This window comes from Dreissena polymorpha, chromosome 6 (genome assembly GCF_020536995.1).
Source record: "Dreissena polymorpha isolate Duluth1 chromosome 6, UMN_Dpol_1.0, whole genome shotgun sequence".
Classification (NCBI taxonomy): domain Eukaryota; kingdom Metazoa; phylum Mollusca; class Bivalvia; order Myida; family Dreissenidae; genus Dreissena; species Dreissena polymorpha.
The window spans coordinates 29,290,638-29,310,354 of NC_068360.1; the positions used below are offsets into that span (position 1 = coordinate 29,290,638).

Consider the following 19,717-nt stretch of genomic DNA (forward strand, 5'->3'; position numbering starts at 1 on the left):
ATGAATAAGTTAAAAAATGCCAAAATCTGTGAAAAGGCCCCTTTAATGTACGATTAACTGGACATTATTTTTATATTATACATGTACATGTATATTGCGTACTTTTTTATTGCAACGCAATTGTATTTATTTTTAGTTTCACTGATTAATCAACATTGTTTACGAACTAAACGGTTTACAATCAACTCGTCCCAAAGTCAACTCGTTCCGTGGTCAACTAGTCCCTATTTTGGTTAACTCGTCCTCACGTCAACTCGCCCCATGGTCAACTCGTACCGTATTCAAACTATCATTTGGCAATGGGCTCGAGACACGAAATTTATGCAAGCACATAAATAAGAAACACACAATAACAAAGTTTTACACAATGACACATCTGTTTAGTTAAAAACAGCATTTTTAATTCAATACTTTCACATTAAAAAACAAAGTTGTACACCATGGACGGTTTACAGTTTATTACATTTATAAGACACACATCAATATATAGTTTAACATAGCATTTTCATTTCACAACTTTCACAAAATAACAACAAATAATAATTTCACTACCAATTAACTTTAATTGAATCATAATAGGCAATTAATTAATGTACGCTGTATATAACACCTTTCACACCATTCCATTGTTGAACATGATGATGCTTATCAAAGTAACACTGATTAATTAAAATACCACTTAACTTTGATTGTATAATCCCAGGTAATTAATTACCGTACGCTGTAAATAACACCTTTTACACCCTTAAAAACAAATAACCTGTGAAAGACAACGACCACAAGTGACAATTCTCATTACACCGTTCCCTGCTTTATACATATCCGCGGCAGGCAACTTACCTATGAACGAGACGTTAATTCTTACAACCGTATGCTTAGATAATTCACGGACTCTAGATCAATATACACTCCGTGGATAATTCAAGATAAAAAACATTAAAATAAAAAATAAGACAGCATCTCTATGATTTAGACTTATTAATTGACCATTCTACACCTACTTCTGTATATTTCTGTATGTCGGGTACGAGTTGACTCGGGTAGGGACGAGTTGACCAAAAAACAGGGACGAGTTGACCAAAATTGGTACGAGTTGACCACGGGACGAGTTGACTTGGGGACGAGTTGACCGGCACCCAACTAAACACTAAAATAAAATCTTACGGTAACATTTAAACATATAAACACTAAATTGCAAGTCTACTTCCTTTCGTGTTTTGGCTGAAATGTGCAATCCACAAGCAACAAATTGTGACCTGACCTGAAACAGGGCAATCGTTTTCAAGATTGACCGTTGGTTAATGATATTGATGGTGAATGATATTGATGGTTAATGATATTGATGGTGAATGATATTGATGGTTAGTGATATTGATGGTTATTTCTCGAATGCACATAACTTGACAAATCTTTGGTAAATAAATCACTTTCAGAAATTAGCATTTAAGTATACCCATGTTCTACAAATGTTAAACTTTACTGAGTAGTTATACTGAAATAAAGAATTGACATGCCAAACATAAACATTGCCTTTATTTTTAGGCTTCCTAAGTTTATGGTTTGTTTTCACACTTGAAGATATAAAATCAGACGTGTGTGCTATGTTCTTTCAGCATAATTGGAATAGCCCGCCAGTTTTTTCTGCAAAACAGTAACTGACTAATATTAAAGGCAAAAACTATGTGGTCAAAATATGAGAAACAATGCATGTTTTAGATCATATTCAATAATTTACACAATCTACAAGAACAATTGGTCCAAGCGATTACAAAGGCGAATATCTGTATAACACACATTTATTTTTTAGCATTTTCAAGTAAGACTCAGTTAGTATACAAGTGTACAAAAACTACAGAAAAAATATGCATACATTTATATATTATTATATTAACAGTTACACAAAACAACGTCATGAGGACACTAGCTGATAGCTTCTTTAAAGGGGCCTTTTCACAGATTTTGGCATTTTTTTAACTTATTCATTAAATGCTTTATATCGATAAATGTAAACATTGGATCGTAAAAGCTCCAGTAAAAAATCAAGAATAAAATTTAAAAAAGGAAAAGAACATTGCCCGGAACAGGTTTCGAACCAGTGACCCCTGGAGTCCTGCCAGAGTCCTGAAGTAAAAACGCTCTAGCCTACTGAGCTATTCCGCCGTGTACACGTACTTGACGTATTTTATACCTTATATAAGCAATCTTCGTAGTTTCACAAAATTTAACGACAAAAACAGAACTCTCCAAATTATTCAATCGTTTCGCGTTGCAACGCTTTATAATTTTTAGGTTTTAAAATCGTCAAAAGATGCATATAATGGCTATATTAGACCATGGTAAATGTTCAGTATTACTGTTTCCTCACAATTATCATAACTAAAACGAAAATGTGCGAATCTGAAACAACTTTTTTCAATTTTGTCAATTTACCAAAGCGTGAAAAGATCCCTTTAACTGTTTAGAAAATTGTCACAAAATACACATTTATCAAATGTTAACAATTCAACAAGGCAAAAAACTCTACAGAAAGTAATAAAGAATGTCATACATGTATATGTATATGTTCGGTCAACAGATCCACGGTACACTTGAGCTCAGTAATGATCATGTAAGGTACCATCACATCTTAACAAGAACATTTGCAAGTAGTGTTGCATATTCAGATTACAGTATACAGTCTTTGCATATTAAGATAAAATATTGAGTATTTGAGTAGTCAGATTGAATTATTGCCTATTTCCACATACAGAAAACATGCATATATGCAACATCAAGTCTGAGTGTTTGTTTCAGCAAATAATGAGTTGTACAGAGTTTGCCTCTGATCAAAACGTAGCAATTATACATTTTTTAATTGTCATGGCACCTGTATATTTTCATGGGGACCATGATTGAGCAAATTAATACAAAGCTCAAATTGAACAATTAATGTTTAAGCAGCTCTCTATAAAAACACACAATAATAAACAACCATACATTGCGTCTGAAGTATATAAAACAATATTCCATGTACAAATTTTCATTAACTAGTACACAATACATTCAAAAGACTCAAATATTAAATGTGACTAAAACAACCCATGACCAAACCAGTTATCAAAAATATCTGCTTTACCCTAGATATCAACAAGATGGCCATGATAGCCCTGAATAGTTCACCTGAGTTAAAGGACTACCAATTGTCAAAAGCTTGACCTGGTGATAGTTATACCCCATTTGAACCAGATTCAAACAAGGCCTTTGCATCCTCTAGATAAATATTCTTCCTATGTTTCATCAAATCGTATAAATTTGCCCTCTAGAATGGTAAAAAGGTTTTTCTAAAATTTGACCTGGTGACCTTGTTTTTGGATGTTAGTGACCAGATACAAACCTGTCCTGTATATTGTCAGTATAAATATGCTGATCAAGTTTCATTAAGATGAGTCATAAATATGGCCTCAAGTGCGGTAACAACATTTATCTAAGACCTACCTTGGTGACCTGGTTTTTGTTGCTTCTGACTTAAGTTCAGCTCAGTCTAGATTTTGTAAAAATAAACATTCTGACCAACTTTCATCAAGATCAGATAAAAATATGGCCTTCAACGTGATCATGAGCATATGACCAACGACTTTGGACGTTAGGTGACCAAAATACCCCACCATGAGTTCTTTAGGGGATCAGGTGAGCTAAAACAAACTTTCACTGTTTAAGCTTTTTCATATTAATCTAAGTGGAATGCTGTAGAGCCACCATAAAGCCATTCAGACTTACAAACTTTACAGCAGTTAATGCTTGCTACTTAAGCAATTCATACATTTTCTTAATAATCAATGAAAAGCGTAATAAATGTGTCATTATCTCATCTGTTTTGATTGATGATTATCCATACACAAAATGATAAAACAATACATTCTTATTCCTTATTATTATTTGGCTAGTTTGAACATATTGCTTACATTATGTTTTGAATGTATGACAAATTGGAGGAAAACGGACGTTTTGCTAATATATTAATGAGTCCCTGTAATGTTAATAGCAAATACATGCATAATTATAACATTAACAAGACTATTGCCAAACAATATAGTCCCCTACCGGCTCCACCATTGTCAGAAATTCCACCATTTTCAGAATTTTCTGTCTATTTGTTGCCATAGCAACCAGAATTTTTGACGTAGGAACAAAATGAAATGGCGTGCAAAATGTCCATATTGCCATCTATCCATGTTTCAAGTTTCATGAAAAAATATTAAGAACTTTTAAAGTTATCGCAGGATCCAGAAAAGTGTGACTGACTGACTGACAGACTGACAGACAGAGCGCAAACCAAAAGTCCCCTCCGGAGAAACCGGTAGGGGACAATAAACGCAGATAGGGACCAAAACATCATAAACATGCATCAATTTAACATGTCTAACAGTGGACAAAGTGTGGCCATGATACAGGTATCAACAAGTTTCACAACAAAATAGAGATTGAGATCAAATACAACAGACATTGTAAGGGTTATATCTGTACACGCACAATGATACGCTATTAACAAGTATATATCTTGGTTTAGATATTAATATGTATCTTGATATATACATACAAAGATGATCTTCATAAAACAATGATTACATTTTCTGTTCATTCCTTTTTTAATTAAACACATTTATTAAAAAATTTATTTATGAAATATGAAAAAACGCCTGATATGACATGATTTATTCCACTACATAAAGAAAAGAAGTCAATGGCCTTAAGTTGCTTATTTACTTCTTTTTCTCAACAAACAACAATCAGATCCTGAGTAACACGGTGGTTAAAAATGTGAGTATTATACAACAAGGGAATGGTACATATTCTGGAACTGTATGTTTATATATACATTTATCATTTATATATATCAGTTTAACATACAAAATGTTTGGCTAACTTTGACAACAATATTGCTTCAACTAAACATGACAATGGATGTTAAAATTAATATAATGTTGAAAATACTGAAATGTTCACAACACTTAATGTCAAAAAGATTTATTGTTCAATGTGTTTTATCTTGCTCGAACAAGGTAATCAGTAATATAAAAAAGAAAACTTTTACACATGTAATAAGTAAGTAATTATAATAATTTGATAGATAACAAAACCCAAAGTAAATAATTGATAATGATATGCTGACGACCCTTTATATTTCTTTTTAATAACAAGAGTTTTGAAAATAGATACACAGTGTAATGAGTAGTCCATATGTAATCTGAAAACTATAAACATTGGTGATTTTCTACATAATATTCTTGAAACAAAATATTTTTTATATATTTGACTTTATATAAGAAAACTAGAAAACCAAATTGTGTGATTTTTTTAAACTATAGTATGAACATTCTCAAATTTTTACACGGACTTAACTCCCGGATTCTTTTAATTCTTCCATGACCAGGTGTTGTACACCCTTTCAATTTTGATAGCATTCACATGATCTCCTTTTTCAAGAAAAGTACTCTTTTAACAAGTTTGATGGAAATGGCGTGCACAAATGGGAGGAGATCAGCACAGAAACCTTTATATGTAACCAAAGGATAATAACTCTGTAAAAATAACGCAATCAAAAAAACATTGACAATATGGATTGAAGCACTTGCAGATATTTCTTCATGAGTTTGGAGAAAATCAATGCAAAAGCTTTCATATGTCATTATAAACTAAGGGCAATAGCTCCAGTCTCTTTCAAAATAATGCTATGTGAACCTTCACAATATGTGTTGTAGAACTTGCTGATATTTATACTGAACAAATTTGGCTAACATCAAATGCAAAATGCAGGAGTTCGCAAGAATCGTGTGACATATGGAAGCTCGCACACACACAGGCTCACAGTAACACATTTTTATATCCCTAGGGCTAGAGGCAAGGGATAATACAAGTAATCTAACATAAATGTGTCTTGTTCTGTGATAATTGGGCAAAATGCATATGCGTAAAGTGTCATCCCAGATTAGCCTGTGCAGTCTGCACAGGCTAATCAGGGATGACACTTTCCGCTTTTATGGTATTTTTAGTTTCAAGGAAGTCCCTCCTTACCGAAAATCAAGTTTAGGCGGAAAGTGTCATCCCTGATTAGCCTTGCGGACTTCACAGGCTAATCTGGGATGACACTTTACGCACATACATTAATGTAGTTTTCTCAAAACACGAAACAAATGTATTCAGAATTTACTGGGACTTCTTGGCATCTTTTGACCTGGTGTGGTACACCTTGGTCACATTAGTCGTCACAGTCGTCTCCTGTTTCTCGCTGACCACCTCCCCGTTCTTGTCGATCACTGCAGTCATAGCGACCCAGGAATGATAGAGGAGGTAGAGGGGTATGACGACCCACAGCATGTTGAAGAAGACCAGGTAGATCCAGAGGTGCAGGACGTTGTCCGTGCGGAGGTTTGCGCTGCCTGTCAGCCACTCGGGGCAGAATGTAATCCAGCCTGTGTGATAAAACAGGGGAAGACCTTTTGAGCCTAGTTCAAGGAAAACTGGGTTTTACGCATGTGTGTTACTGGTTAATTGTTATCCCATGTGTAATATAGGACTTTACCAATATTACTTACCTTCATAAAGCTCACACTTACCCTGTAATAGTGGTCAGATGGCGAGTTGCATATTATGGGAATAAATAAACGAAGGCTTTTGACGGTTTATTAAACGTTTTATTTTACCGTCTTTTAAAGTATTGATCACCAGAAAAACAAGTTTAACTACATTTGTAAATTCAACGTGAATAATAAAGTGCATATAATGCTCACCCTTTGACAGTTAATTTCAGGTTGTTTTAATTTGGGTATACTTAGTTTAAATTTACGATTTATTTATATTATATTTTATTTATCTTATTTTTACGTTTTGATGTTGTCGATTCAGAGTTGGAAATTTGAATGCCCCCGCCATCTGAGGCTCGCCTTTTTATAGACAGTATCAGCCAATCGGGTTGCACGTTACAAAATCTGGACCAATGAAAACAATTGTTACAAAGTGACATTGGCGTTCTAAAATAAATATTTCAGAGAAAATTTAGCTTCTGATACAAAACTACAATTAATTACAATTTATAATGTGGCGTTCACTTGATATTCGGAAAGAACAATATTTAATGAATACAATGACTCCACATATGGTTTTAATAGACAAAAATATGATATCAAACGCCGCTTTCCAAAATGGACAGTGACAGCTTCCAAACAAGAAGGCGGATGCGAATCATAATTGACAAGTAAGTTCAGTTTGATAAATATGAGAGAAAACTGCATTAAATGCATTTACAAAAACAACCCCATTTAGCCATCAGGCTTAAACAACAACATATTATATTAATAAAGGGGGGCCTTTTCCGACTTATGCTTATATAACTTATATAAGCAAAATCTTCAACAATAGCATATAAATAAATACATTTGCCACATTAATGAAATCACATTTCAATAGAACTCCAATAAATCATTGGTGAAATAGCATGTAATAATAATGTAGATCGACAGCAAATAAACATGCAACTGTGTCAACCAAAATTTTTATATTTACATGTAATAGAACATGGAGTATCTAAACAACAAAGAAATATAATCCTCAGTAGATATAAATGTCAGTCTGTAACAATTAACTTGTTACAACCCGCATACAGCTCAAACTTACTACCATATAGCTAACACTAACCCCCATATAGCTCATACTTACTCAAATATACTTCGCACTTACCCCCATTTAGCTAACACTTACCCCATATAGCTCACACCTTACCCCATAGAGCTAACACTTAACCCCATATCATATAGCTCACACTTACCCCCATACAGCTCACATGCACAGAGGCAGATCTGCATGAAGTGCCTGTACGGCCTGTGCTGCACAATCCCGTAAATGGTTCCCAGCACAAACACCTGCACAATGGTGACTGTCAGGATCTCCAGGGAAACAATAGTGGGGTCTGACACGCCCCATCTAGCGTCAGCCTTGGCATACTCCTTCCCTAAAATCAGGGACAAATACTGAGCTTAACTTTTTGTGGTGGAAAAATTGACAATTTGTTAACGTATTATTATCTTTAGCAAAACTTAAAAACACCTTTAAAACAATATCTTCTGAAGCAAAACTTGCGAATTTTGTAATAATGGCTTATTTAGTAAATGCCACAGCCAGCTCTGTATACACTGAATATTATTTAACTATTCTTTTACTATACTTGTGACACCTAAAATAAATCACAAAGTCTCACAGAAATTGTTGCTAACGTCTATCATTATCAACAAACTGTACTGACATTTTACAGTGATAACGGTGGTTAATACCTCTTTCTGGCATGGCAACTGTTCACAACTTACAATTTTGCCTCAAGTTTTGTAAGCAGTCCTTTGGAGTGCTAAACTATGATTAAAACCGCAGAAATAGAAATCTTATAGTTTGTTGCTTACCATTTTTTGCCACATTTAACCCTTTCCCTCTCAGAAGCGAAGTGAAAATGGCTTATGTGCAAACGACATAAAACCAGAACAGCCTGAGAGAGTAACTCAAGTCTGTTCAGGTTTTATGCTGTTTGCTGCTCATCAGTATCTAAGGTTTGGAGATGAAATCTAGTAAGAAAGGTCTTTTAATAAATTTAAATTTCTAAGGGACTCCACATACCTCAAAATATGTATTTAAGTGGTGAAGGGTGTACAGTATTTCATACATCATAGTAAAGGTTGACTGTTTACCACCTAAAACTTTGCTTGGGTACGCTGATTTACCAGACCTTAGTGCGCAATGTTTTGGCAGGAACTGACAACTGCCTTTCTTGAATCATAAGTAGAGGTGGAATGGACGCAGAAATGATTTCATAATTGTGCATCACAAAAGCTTTGTGACCAAGCAGGGACCAAACCAAGATGAATTTCATAATTGTGCATCACAAAAGCTTTGTGACCAAGCAGGGACCAAACCAAGATGATTTGATTTACATGCCTTTTCCGCCCTATGCCACGGGTGCGAATATCGTCCCCATTCCCAATGCAAATCTGGTTGTTTTTTTCCCATTGAATTCTTTTCCAAATTCCAAAAAAAAAAAAATGTTTTTTTTTTTTTTTAACCTTTAAATATATAAGTTAACCTGATCCAGTGTAGGAAATAGAAAAAATACTGCATAATTAAATTATCTGTTGCCTTAAATTTGTTTTAAAAACAGTAAAATATATTAAATTGATTATTTAAGACTTTCCTTATTTTCCCCAAAATCCGGCGTTTCCTGCGATTTTTTCCGCTCAAAAAAGGCCAGGCCTTTTCCCCAAAATCAGATAAAAAAGCCTGCACTTATCACACATGTTCATAATATTTTGTTAAATTTTAATAATATTTTATCAACATAGTTGTTATTTACCAGTTAACGGCTTCTTTGAAATATAAGAAACACTATTTACATGCAATTATTTTTCCCAATTGAGCCAGTTGTGCGATTAATTTTTTTCTTAAAATGTTTTTTTTCACAACGGGAAATTCCCAAAATTCCAGTGTGGCGTTTTCCCAAAATGGAGCAGAAAAGGCCTGATTTATAGTACCATGCTCTACCAACTTAGCTAGCTTGCATGACTGAGTAGTAATCTGTTCAAAGTTACATGTATAACCCTTTCCCGTTCAGAAGTAAAATCAAAATGGCTTTTGCAACCAGCTTTAAACCAGAACAGCCTGCGAGTAACTCACAGTCTGTTCAGGTTTGATTCTGTTTGCTGCTCACCAGTATCGTAGATGGGGAAATGAAGCTTAAACAACTTGAATCGAGCAACAAAGGTTTTTAATTTGGTTTTCAAAGGACTACAATCATTTAAAAATGTGTCTCTCGGCAGTGAAGAGACATCTACATACTTACAAACCAGGGAAGAAAAGTGGCTTGAGTCTCGGACAGTGCCCAGCAACGAAATCACAACAAATGGTCCTTCCTATAACAAACAATGTAAGACATTCCGACATTAATTCTATGTCTGTTGAAAAAAAGGAGGCCAACAATTTAAACAATATAATAAAGCCTCACTCTGGGGAAAAAGGGTTTAATGCATCAGCGTACAACTGTTGTCACAGATTAGCTTGTGAACTACGCACACACTTATCATGTACATACAGCCATTTTTTTTGTCCAATAGGGATAAGTTCCCATACCAGTCCAATTGGGAAAATTGTGCGCAAAAAAACCTGAAATTGGGAAATTTCCACGTTCAGGGAAAACGGGATTTAATGAATGTGAGCAAAGTGTCATCCCAGATTAGCCTGTGCAGACTGCAGGGTAATCTTGGATGGCGATGGATGTTGTTCAACGTGACTCACCAGGGTAAGGTGGATCAGGAAGTCGTACACCAGCCAGACCAGAATCCAGAAGTCTTCACGACTCAATCTGGCCTTAAAGACAGTTGCAAACACCAGCCCAACAACGCAGTACATCACTGTAGCTGCCAGGGATACCACGGTCACCATGGAAATCAAGGGGCTTTCTTCATCAACTGTTTCAACTTTTAAGTCATCCATTTTGTAACTTATGGCTGGATTTTCTGGAAATGAAACAAAAAAATCTTTGGGACTAATGATTACATGTATTTGATTGAAAATATGACTTGTGCAAACTTTATTACTTTCATTGAGCACACACACATATTACAACATACAAGAACATGGATTGCAAAATAGATTCAATCACTAATACATGATATGCATGTAGCTCAAAAAGTAAAACAAACTAGATCTTTGTCACAGACGTGACGAATACCTCCACATGCCGCATTGACACATAATATTTTGCATGTTGTCTTCACAAAAAACAGCGGACACCATGCTCAATTTTTAAAATGCACTTAGTGACCCCTTGACCTAGTTTTTGACCCAGAAAGGCCCATGTTCTAACTTGGCCTTAAGATCATCTCCATAAAACTTCTGACCAAGTTTGGTGAAGATCGGATGTAAACTACTTGAATTAGAGAGCAGACACCATGCTGAATGTTAAAAAACGCACTAAGTGACCCCTTGACCTAGTTTTAGGCCCGGAATGGCCCATGTTCAATCTTGTCCAAGAGATCATTTAGATAAAACTTGTGACCAAGTTTGGTGAGGATTGGATGAAAACTACTTGAATTAGAGAGCGGACAACATGGTGAGGTTTAAAACGCACTAAGATACCCCATGACCTAGTTTTTGACCCGGCATGACCCATATTCAAACTTGACCTAGACATCATCTAGATACAACTTCTGACCAAGTTTGGTGAAAATTGGATGAAAACTACTTGAATTAGAGAGCGGACAACATGGTGAGGTTTAAAACAGACTAAGTGACCCCGTGACCTAGTTTTTGACCCGGCATGGCCCATGTTCGAACTTGACCTACACATCATCTAGTTACAACTTCTGACCAAGTGTGGTGAAGATCGGATTTAATTAACTTGAAATAGAGAGCGGACACCGTGATCAATGTGTAAAATGTACTAAGTGACCCTGTGACCTAGTTTTTGATCTGGCATTGCCCATGTTCGAACTTGGCCTTCAGATCATCTAGATAAAACTTCTGACCAAGTTTGGTGAAGATCCGATGAAAACTTCTTGAATAAGAGAGAGGACACCATGCTGAATGTTAAAAAACGCACTAAGTGACCCCCTGACCTAGTTTATGACCCGGCAAGGCCCATATTCGAACTTGGCCTTAAGATCATCTAGATACAACATCTGACCAAGTTTGGTGAAGATCGGATGAAAACTACTTGAATTAGAGAGCGGACAACATGCTGAATGTTTAAAATGCATTAAGTGACCCCGTGACCTAGTTTTTGACCCGGAAAGGCCCATGTTCGTACTTGGCCTTAAGATCATCTAGATACATTTTCTGACCAAGTTTGGTGAAGATCAGATGAAAACTACTTGAATTAGTGAGCGAACAACATGCTGAATGTTTTAAACGCACTAAGTGACCCCGTAACCTAGTTTTTGACCCGGCAAGGCCCATGTTCGAACTGGCCTAGACATCATGTAGGTAGATACAACTTCTGACCAAGTTTGGTGAAGATCGGATGAAAACTACTTGAGTTAGAGAGCGGACGTTTACTACGGACCGACAGACAGACCGACAGACAAGTTCACTCCTATATACCCCCCTAAACTTCGTTTGTGGGGTATAAAAAAATATTGTTTCACTATGTTCACTCTAACAATAAGCTATACTTAATGGTTAGTTCAATACATAGCTGCATTTAAAACAATACAGACAGCCACTGATTTAACAGGATTCAATAGTCCTCAAATTCAAAAGTACTACATGTTCTTGTATCACACTGGGTCTAACTTGCAAGTTAATCTTAGCTACATGCTTAACATCCTTGACATAAAGTTATTGCTTGCTTGTTTGTTTAGTTTGATCTTTTCGTCATTTTCAATAGTGTTCCAGTCATATTACTGCGTCAGTTAACAAACTCACACTATTCCTTGGTTACCTGGTTATCCAATAGTAAGTGCACATACTCATGCCAATAACAAACAAGAGCACCGCATAGCGGGTGCCAACGCTCGGCTGTGGGTGCAGTTTTGAATAAATGAAAGCTTTTCAGAAGGGACCTTGACCTTTGAACTAGTTACCATCAAGAACTCATCAAGGTGCATCTACATATGAAGTTTCAAAGTTGTATGTGGAAACACTTTGATTTTAGAGCCTATATTAAGGTTTTAGCACAACGCGGACTGCAGATGCCGGACGGCGGACGACAAGCTGGCTATGACAATACCTTGGTTTTTCTCCTAAAACAGCCGAGGTAGAAATTGACCTTCTTGAATCATTGATAGGAGGATTACTGTCCAATTGGATTTCATGACCGATCATCACACAAGTTATGTGGCAAGGGATCATACAGGCCATCATAAAAAACATAAAATAACTTTACAGTCAATCTACAAAAATTGTATTACAAAAACAATGATTGATAGCTTTGTTTTCATATAATGAAAAATATACCAGTAAACCATTTTGCACATATATGCCTACTGCATTTTTTTATGGATAAGCTAAGCTGTTCATTCCATACATGTATGTACATTGATCATTCTTGCTGTAGTAGAACCATGCAACCTTCGGCTATATATAATCCAAAAATAGTGACTATTGTCCACCGGGGGTGTTCTATGGGTGTATATGGACAAAGTTTGTGTGCCAAGAGAACTTTTTGTCTGGTTTTCTATACAGTATTCAGGCATAACATAATGAAACATATTTCTATATTTAAAAGTTAAAATCTGTAATAAAATGTTTTTCACATGAATCAATATATCACTAGAAAAGTCTGGTATTTTTTGGTGAAAATATGAACAATATGTTGAATTGATATCCCCCTCCCCCAAATAAATTTAGTTTATTGATAAGTGCAGAAGTATGAGAAACTGTTCTTTGAAGAGTTCTAGGGTTAGAAAATGTAGAGTTAAGGTTATTGCACATAGACTTCTACCCATTTATATATTTACACCCCTGAAATTTCATTTTGAAATCATGTTTCATATCTAAGCTATAAAAAGTTACATAATACAAAAAAAAAACAAAGGGCAATACCTCTAATTTAAGAAATTGTTGGGTAATGGTTATTGTGCATGGCATTTCTCCTCATTGATATATAAACCCATGAAGTTTCATGTTGATATCTTATACAGTTTCTGATATACAGCCCTGAAAAGTTACTTCCTACAAAAACAAAAAAGGGCAATACATGTATCTTTTATTTAAGAAAGCGTAGGGTTCTTGTTCTTGTGCATCGCACTTCTGTTCATTGATATCAATACACCCATGAAGTTAAATGAAATCGTATGTAGTTTAAAAGATATATCCATGAAAAGTTTGTTACAAACTGACAACGAGACTATAATATCCCTCAACCTTCGGTTGTGGATAAAAAGCACAGTTAAAAGGTGTTACCTGAAAATACACAATACTCTTGTTGGTGCTATATATATCAGTGTTTTTTTACCCGATATATAACAGACGCCAAATATCGGCGTCTTCCCCCACCAAACTAGGCTGTTTTTTTCCCCTTTCAGAACCAAAAATTCCCCTTCAAAAAAAAAAAAAATTATTTATTTTTTTTTTTTCATAGAAAGCTGTGTCTCATGTACAAATGTATTGTAATAATGAGAGAGTAAGTAAACAAATCCCCCAAAAAGGGGAACGACGCGAAAATTCCCACGCGCACAATTTTTCCCCAAAGTGGAAAATCCCGCGTAAAATTTCCCCCACATAAGGGCTAAAGGCCCCTTCCCCCACAACCCAAAAAAAAACCTGTATATATTCCTTAGGGTTATACTAGCAGTATATAAATAGACACACCGTGATCCAGCTAGGATTTGAAAAGGGCAGGGCAGCGATTTTCCTTGTCCAATTGGGAAAAGTACCCGTACCGGTCCAATTGGGAAAAATCGAGTCGTGAAAACCTCAAAATTAGGAAAAATCGAGTCGTGAAAACCTCAAATTGGGAAATTGGTGTATTTGATTTTTTGCTCCCAAATACTTTAAAATTGATAACCGAGTGTTTTCAAGCTGTCAATATTATATAAACCTAGGTTCAAGCTATAGAGCTGCAAAGGGAAACTAACTAAATGTTGCTTAAGAAAAAAAAAAAAAAATTTTTTTTTTTTTTTTTTTTTTTTTACCTTTAATTGGGAATTAAAGGACAGCAATTGGGAAATTTGTATTTTTTTCGTAATTGGGAAAGTGCCGTTTACCGGTACTTTATAAAGAAGGAGGAAAATCGCTGCAGAGGGGCTTTTTTGTCAAAAGGGCACCTTCAACGCGCAGAGTTTTTTAAAAAAGGGCACTTTCGAGCGCGCGGTGCTATCTTGAATGCTCCCCGTTGCACATTTATTTTTATGTTATTAATAATTGTTACCTTATTTCCATTGATATTAAACCATGCAAATAACATGTCTAAAATGAGGAATAAATTAATTACAATGTAATGAAAGATTTGTAAATTATAATATGTCTTTAAAAAAGTGAATTCTTTTTTTTAATAAAAGGGCAGGGCGGAGCATCAGAAGAGCAGGGCGGGGCTTCAGGAGGGCAGGGCGCCCTTCCATTTAGGCCTTACTGCAGCACTGGACACAGATCTTTCATGTATCTTCGAGATGTTGATCAATCAGTAAATAATTGCAAGCATACAGTAAGCGGTTTAAGGTATTAGTTGAATGCAAAAAAGGGAGGGCTTACTCTGCCATTCGCCAAATTAGCCACTGGCTAAAAATAAGTAAATTTGGCTACATAGAATTCCATTTGGCTACAATGATTTCACATAATCACCCATAAAATATCCTAAATAATAATAATTAAGCCATAAAAAGGTAAATGTGGCTATATGGAAAATTTTGAGCCAGGGCTCAGAGGGAGCCCTGAAGGGGTTTATGGAGGGGTCTATACAAACAGATTCAATACGTGCATAAATAACTTATTGCCACTTTACTGGTCTATCATGTGTTTTTTTTCTTAAAAACGTACTTTGAAAGTATTTAAAAAGCGGTACGAAACTACGTGGTCGAATCTGTAGTTGCGGGAAATTGAAATAGTTTTCTGTGATAAATAATTATTAATGAATATTGATTAATCATGGCAATTTCAAGAACAAAAAAACATTCTTTTTGAATATTGCTTAATGATACTAATTTCAAGAACAATCTTAGTTAATAGAAGCGGATGCCAAATTCTCACATTGTAAAATCCTCTTTAGTTACGAACTTTGAAGGAACGAATGCAAAACCAGTTTTGGAAGATACGAATGTGTATACAGCAACACAAATCGTCTTTAAAGCCGATAAATATATGCATTGATAAATTATTGTCCTTTTACATGTCATATAGTTCATTTTTTTCGCAGATTTTTTTTTTCGAAAATAAGAATAGCCGTTACGGCTGAATAACTAAAAGGGATTCAATTTCATTATGAAAGACTCCTTTTCATTGGTTAAAAAGAAGTAATTGCGTATTGGAAATAAAGTTATTTTATGGTTTTACAGAAACACATATATAAGTTTTACATTCAATTAACTATATAAAATATTATAATTTATTTTAATGAAAGTTAATTGCACAAATATAACCTGTCGATGTTGTTTTTATTATGTGATTTCCTTTTGAATGGGTTTTCGCGGCATTCCATGGCAGCCAATCATACATCGTTTAACATAAAATCAGAATTGACAGATCGATCCGACATCTTGGATGAAAATCGTGGTTTCAAGAACTTGACAAAACTGTAGACATTTTGATTAAAAATGTCGACCGATCTTTCTTTAAAAGAGAGGACTCACCTTTATAAAAATAAAGGAAAAGATGCTGAGGTACGTTATTCATCACAATGAAGAAAATATCGTTTAAAACTACGATATTGTCAAAATGACGACAGCATGATTTGCCAACACTATAATCATAGATAATTCTAGATTTAAATGATGAAATCAATCAATCAAAGGAAGCAGTATGATAAAGCCCTTCCCTCGACCCCATCGAATGACACATGACAAAAAAAAAACCCGAGTGGCTGGCGTATCTATACAAGTAGTTTGGCCTTTGTTTCTAGTTGCAATTGCAACTGGTAACACAATTTTTCATTGAAGCGTACCGCCCGGAATCCAGGCAGTACTTTTAATCAGTAATATTACCAACATAAACTATTTTCTGGCATAAATAAACACAATCAGATCATGTACAGTCAACTCGCCGATAACGAATCGTAGCCCTTAAAGAATCAGACAATATTCAACAGAATGGAAATTTTGTTTAATGCATGCTTTTTAAAATCATAATGCATCAGTCGTTGAGGTCTTTCATTTTGACTTTTGAAGACTAAAAATGGTTGTTGTCAATTAACGTGTATTGATCTTCGTAGATGAAATGCAAACACTGCGTCTTTTTGATCCAGATTCAGAGCCTCGTTTTAAATTGAAAGGCCGAAGTTCACCTCGTGTTTCCTGGCGGTGATTTTCAGCAAACAATAAAATTGTTGCTTAAAAGCAGGGTCAAGGTATGCACTTTCCTCCATCATATTATTTCCCTGATCAGTTGCTTGTTTAATGGCCTGCTGACATGAAAGTAAATTGACCTAATTTTGCCCTTAGCGAATCGTCAGTTTCATCAGGTGAGGGGTCGTCTCACAAATGTTTGAATTACAGAATGTAGGTTGAACACTACTTATTAGAGCTGTTCTGCATTTCATATAGATTTCACAACGTTACATTTTGACATTTTCTGGCATATATGACTTTCATAGACACATTTTATTGCAAATTACACATTGTTTAAACTGTAAAAGGCTTTGATAGCTATTGTTAATTGTTTATAAAAAAAGTTAAATAAAGTTTCTTGTGTCTTGTAGGTCCATGAGATGGAAAGCTCAAAATAGGAATGTTTGTTTCAAACCTCTTGATATGAATTGAATGTTATTATTCCCCCCCCCCAAGTCTATACTGGGGCTCATATTGTGGTGAAAATCAACTATGGATACAGTGCGACCAATGTGACGGATGGGTACATGCAGGTTGCCTAACGGAACGTGTGGATGAAGATGAGCCTTTCACCTGTCCAGATTGCGTTTAGAAGTAATAAGCAGTCCATCATAATCTATAGTTAGTGATAATAAAATGATGGCTGATTAAAAAAAAATCAACTGTCCAGATACTTTCGAAGAGATAATCATGTTTTCAAAATGAAAGTACATTAAAATTAGACATGATAATTATAAAACACAAATTCATACATGCCATTGACTATATTTCATTCTCTTTAGAAAACATATAATAGTTATGCACTAAAGTAAGAATAATTAAACCATACTAAAATATTACATGTAAAATATCAAAAGTACAAGTGGCTAGCCATGTACATATTTTAATAACTTGTATTAGTGCACTGTCATAACAACTATTTAAATATGCATAATATTGTATGTATGGTTTGCTCTATAAATTTGTCCATTTCATTACAGAAACCAGATGATTCCATGGTTTTGGCACCAACAAAAAAGGAAATGGTATTAAGAAACTCTGTTATTAAGGGATACCATTTTTTCCAAATAAGACCACCCAATACCACACCCCCTACTCAGTTACTAGTCCAGCCAGAATACACTAACATTCATGATGAGTGTGCCAGTTTGGTATGGTTACCAGAATTAGATACTTTTCCAGACCATATGCATTCACTTATTACGGATGAAAAGAGGCAGCTAAAACTTCGAGATGTGGCCGGTCTACCCATTGGCCATGTCCCAAGAAATTTGGCAGGATTCTTCCGGCCTTTAATGGAGAGTGGACGCATTGTAGCAGTGGTGACTGGAGAACCTGTCCCAAGCTTTCCTCCTTGGCCTGCACTAAAGGAAGAAGGAGGGGGTGTAGTGCTTCCATGTAATTACATTATCACACATTCTGATATTGAGGCACAATATAATAAACTTTCAGAACTGCTCAAAAGTATCCCTGAAGGGACGGCCATGGAACTTGTTCTGCTGTAGCTACTCCGAGTATTTCTTTGCATGTGTTTTAAATTACAAGCAGTAATCTTTGATCTCTGTTGATTACCTGGTAAGTTTTGATTGGCAAATAATGTAAGTTCCAATCACTTATTTCTTTAATTTTGTATTATTTCTTTTATTTTGTATGTTGATTACAAGAAGTAATCTTTGACCTCAGGATATAGATATGTGTGATCTCTGTTTAATCTAGTCAGTATTGATTAAGCTAAGCATTTAAAATGTTAATTTCAGTCGCTTTGTTTTGGTATTTTTTCTATTGAATACAAGTAGTAATCTTTGATCTCGGTATATAAATATATGTATCTATACAGACCTATATTTTGTTGACCTTTGAATATTTTATTGACATTATATATCTGTTTAAATAAACAAGCATAATATTTCATTAGTTTTGTCTTAATAATTATGCCCAGAATCTTTCTTTAGATACCATTATATTAGTATTTAATTCTTACATGATGGCAATGACAATCACTGTTTACTTTTTGACTGTTTTGACAGGTAAAATCGACTTTGAGAAAACCCCCACAATCTATACATCACGTGACTCGTTATTGACAAAACTAGCCCGCTAATGGCGGAAGCACATGTAAACAAATACAGGCAGCAAAATCTGTAAGTTCCAAACACAAAGATGAAATCGTGTGCAGGTTAAATGCAGATGAAATATCATTCAATGTGATAGTTATTACAGTCTCTAGTTGTGCTTGATTTATTTACATTCATGCGTTTTCTGTATACTGGCCCGTTATCGGCGAGTGGACTGTATATTATATATCAGGAATGCGCAAATTAAAACAACTTACTTTATATCTTGTGCTCGCATAGTCAATATAAATTGCCGCCATAGAGTCTTTTGATGATTTTTGCTATGGCAGACTCTTGGCGTCAATAGTCCACTCTATCTTTTAAATAGCGAGAGTTATGACACGAATTTCGGTCGCATCAAAAGGGTTTTTCAGCACTGTCTGCCGCCTCCGGACAACGGAGGCACTCCCAAAGCAAACGAACCCGATCCCAAACCGAAATTCTAATAAAAAATCCCAATTTCCAAAAAAAAAAAAAAATATTTTATTTTTTATTTTTTTTTAAGAATGAAGTGTCTTATAACTTGTGTGACTAACCAGTGTTGTTTGTTTTGGTCAAAAATATTTGCTATAAGGTTTTGACTGTTCAGTTCTTATCACAGAGTGTAACTGTAAC

At 35.0% G+C, this 19,717-nt stretch overlaps 2 protein-coding genes and 1 long non-coding RNA gene across 4 annotated transcripts in view; 2 read left to right on the forward strand and 1 right to left on the reverse strand.

The window, feature by feature from the left end:
• Nucleotides 1-443: 443 nt before the first annotated feature.
• LOC127833590 (emopamil-binding protein-like) lies at nt 444-16,146 on the reverse strand. Of its 2 annotated transcripts, XM_052358937.1 has the most exons (5): nt 16,086-16,146; nt 10,306-10,526; nt 9,854-9,923; nt 7,802-7,984; nt 444-6,449 (listed from the first exon to the last, which is right to left on the reverse strand). In XM_052358937.1, the coding sequence occupies exons 2-5, from the start codon at nt 10,501-10,503 to the stop codon at nt 6,184-6,186; spliced, it is 717 nt and encodes a 238-aa protein (XP_052214897.1). In that variant the 5' UTR covers nt 10,504-10,526; nt 16,086-16,146; the 3' UTR covers nt 444-6,183. The 2 variants fall into 2 exon arrangements, with proteins under 2 accessions (XP_052214897.1, XP_052214896.1); XM_052358936.1 differs by lacking the exon at nt 16,086-16,146 and having other exon boundaries at nt 10,306-10,673.
• LOC127833589 (importin subunit alpha-4-like) overlaps nt 16,123-19,717 on the forward strand; it is a 35,649-nt gene continuing 32,054 nt past the window's right edge. Inside the window, exon 1 of the mRNA XM_052358934.1 lies at nt 16,123-16,325. Coding sequence (XP_052214894.1) covers nt 16,260-16,325 — 66 coding nt within the window. The 5' untranslated portion in view covers nt 16,123-16,259. The remainder of the gene's footprint in view (nt 16,326-19,717) is intronic.
• On the forward strand, nt 16,905-18,857 carry LOC127833591 (uncharacterized). The gene is made up of 3 exons (XR_008027498.1): nt 16,905-17,008; nt 17,360-17,582; nt 17,969-18,857. It is a non-coding gene; the product is annotated as an uncharacterized LOC127833591 (long non-coding RNA).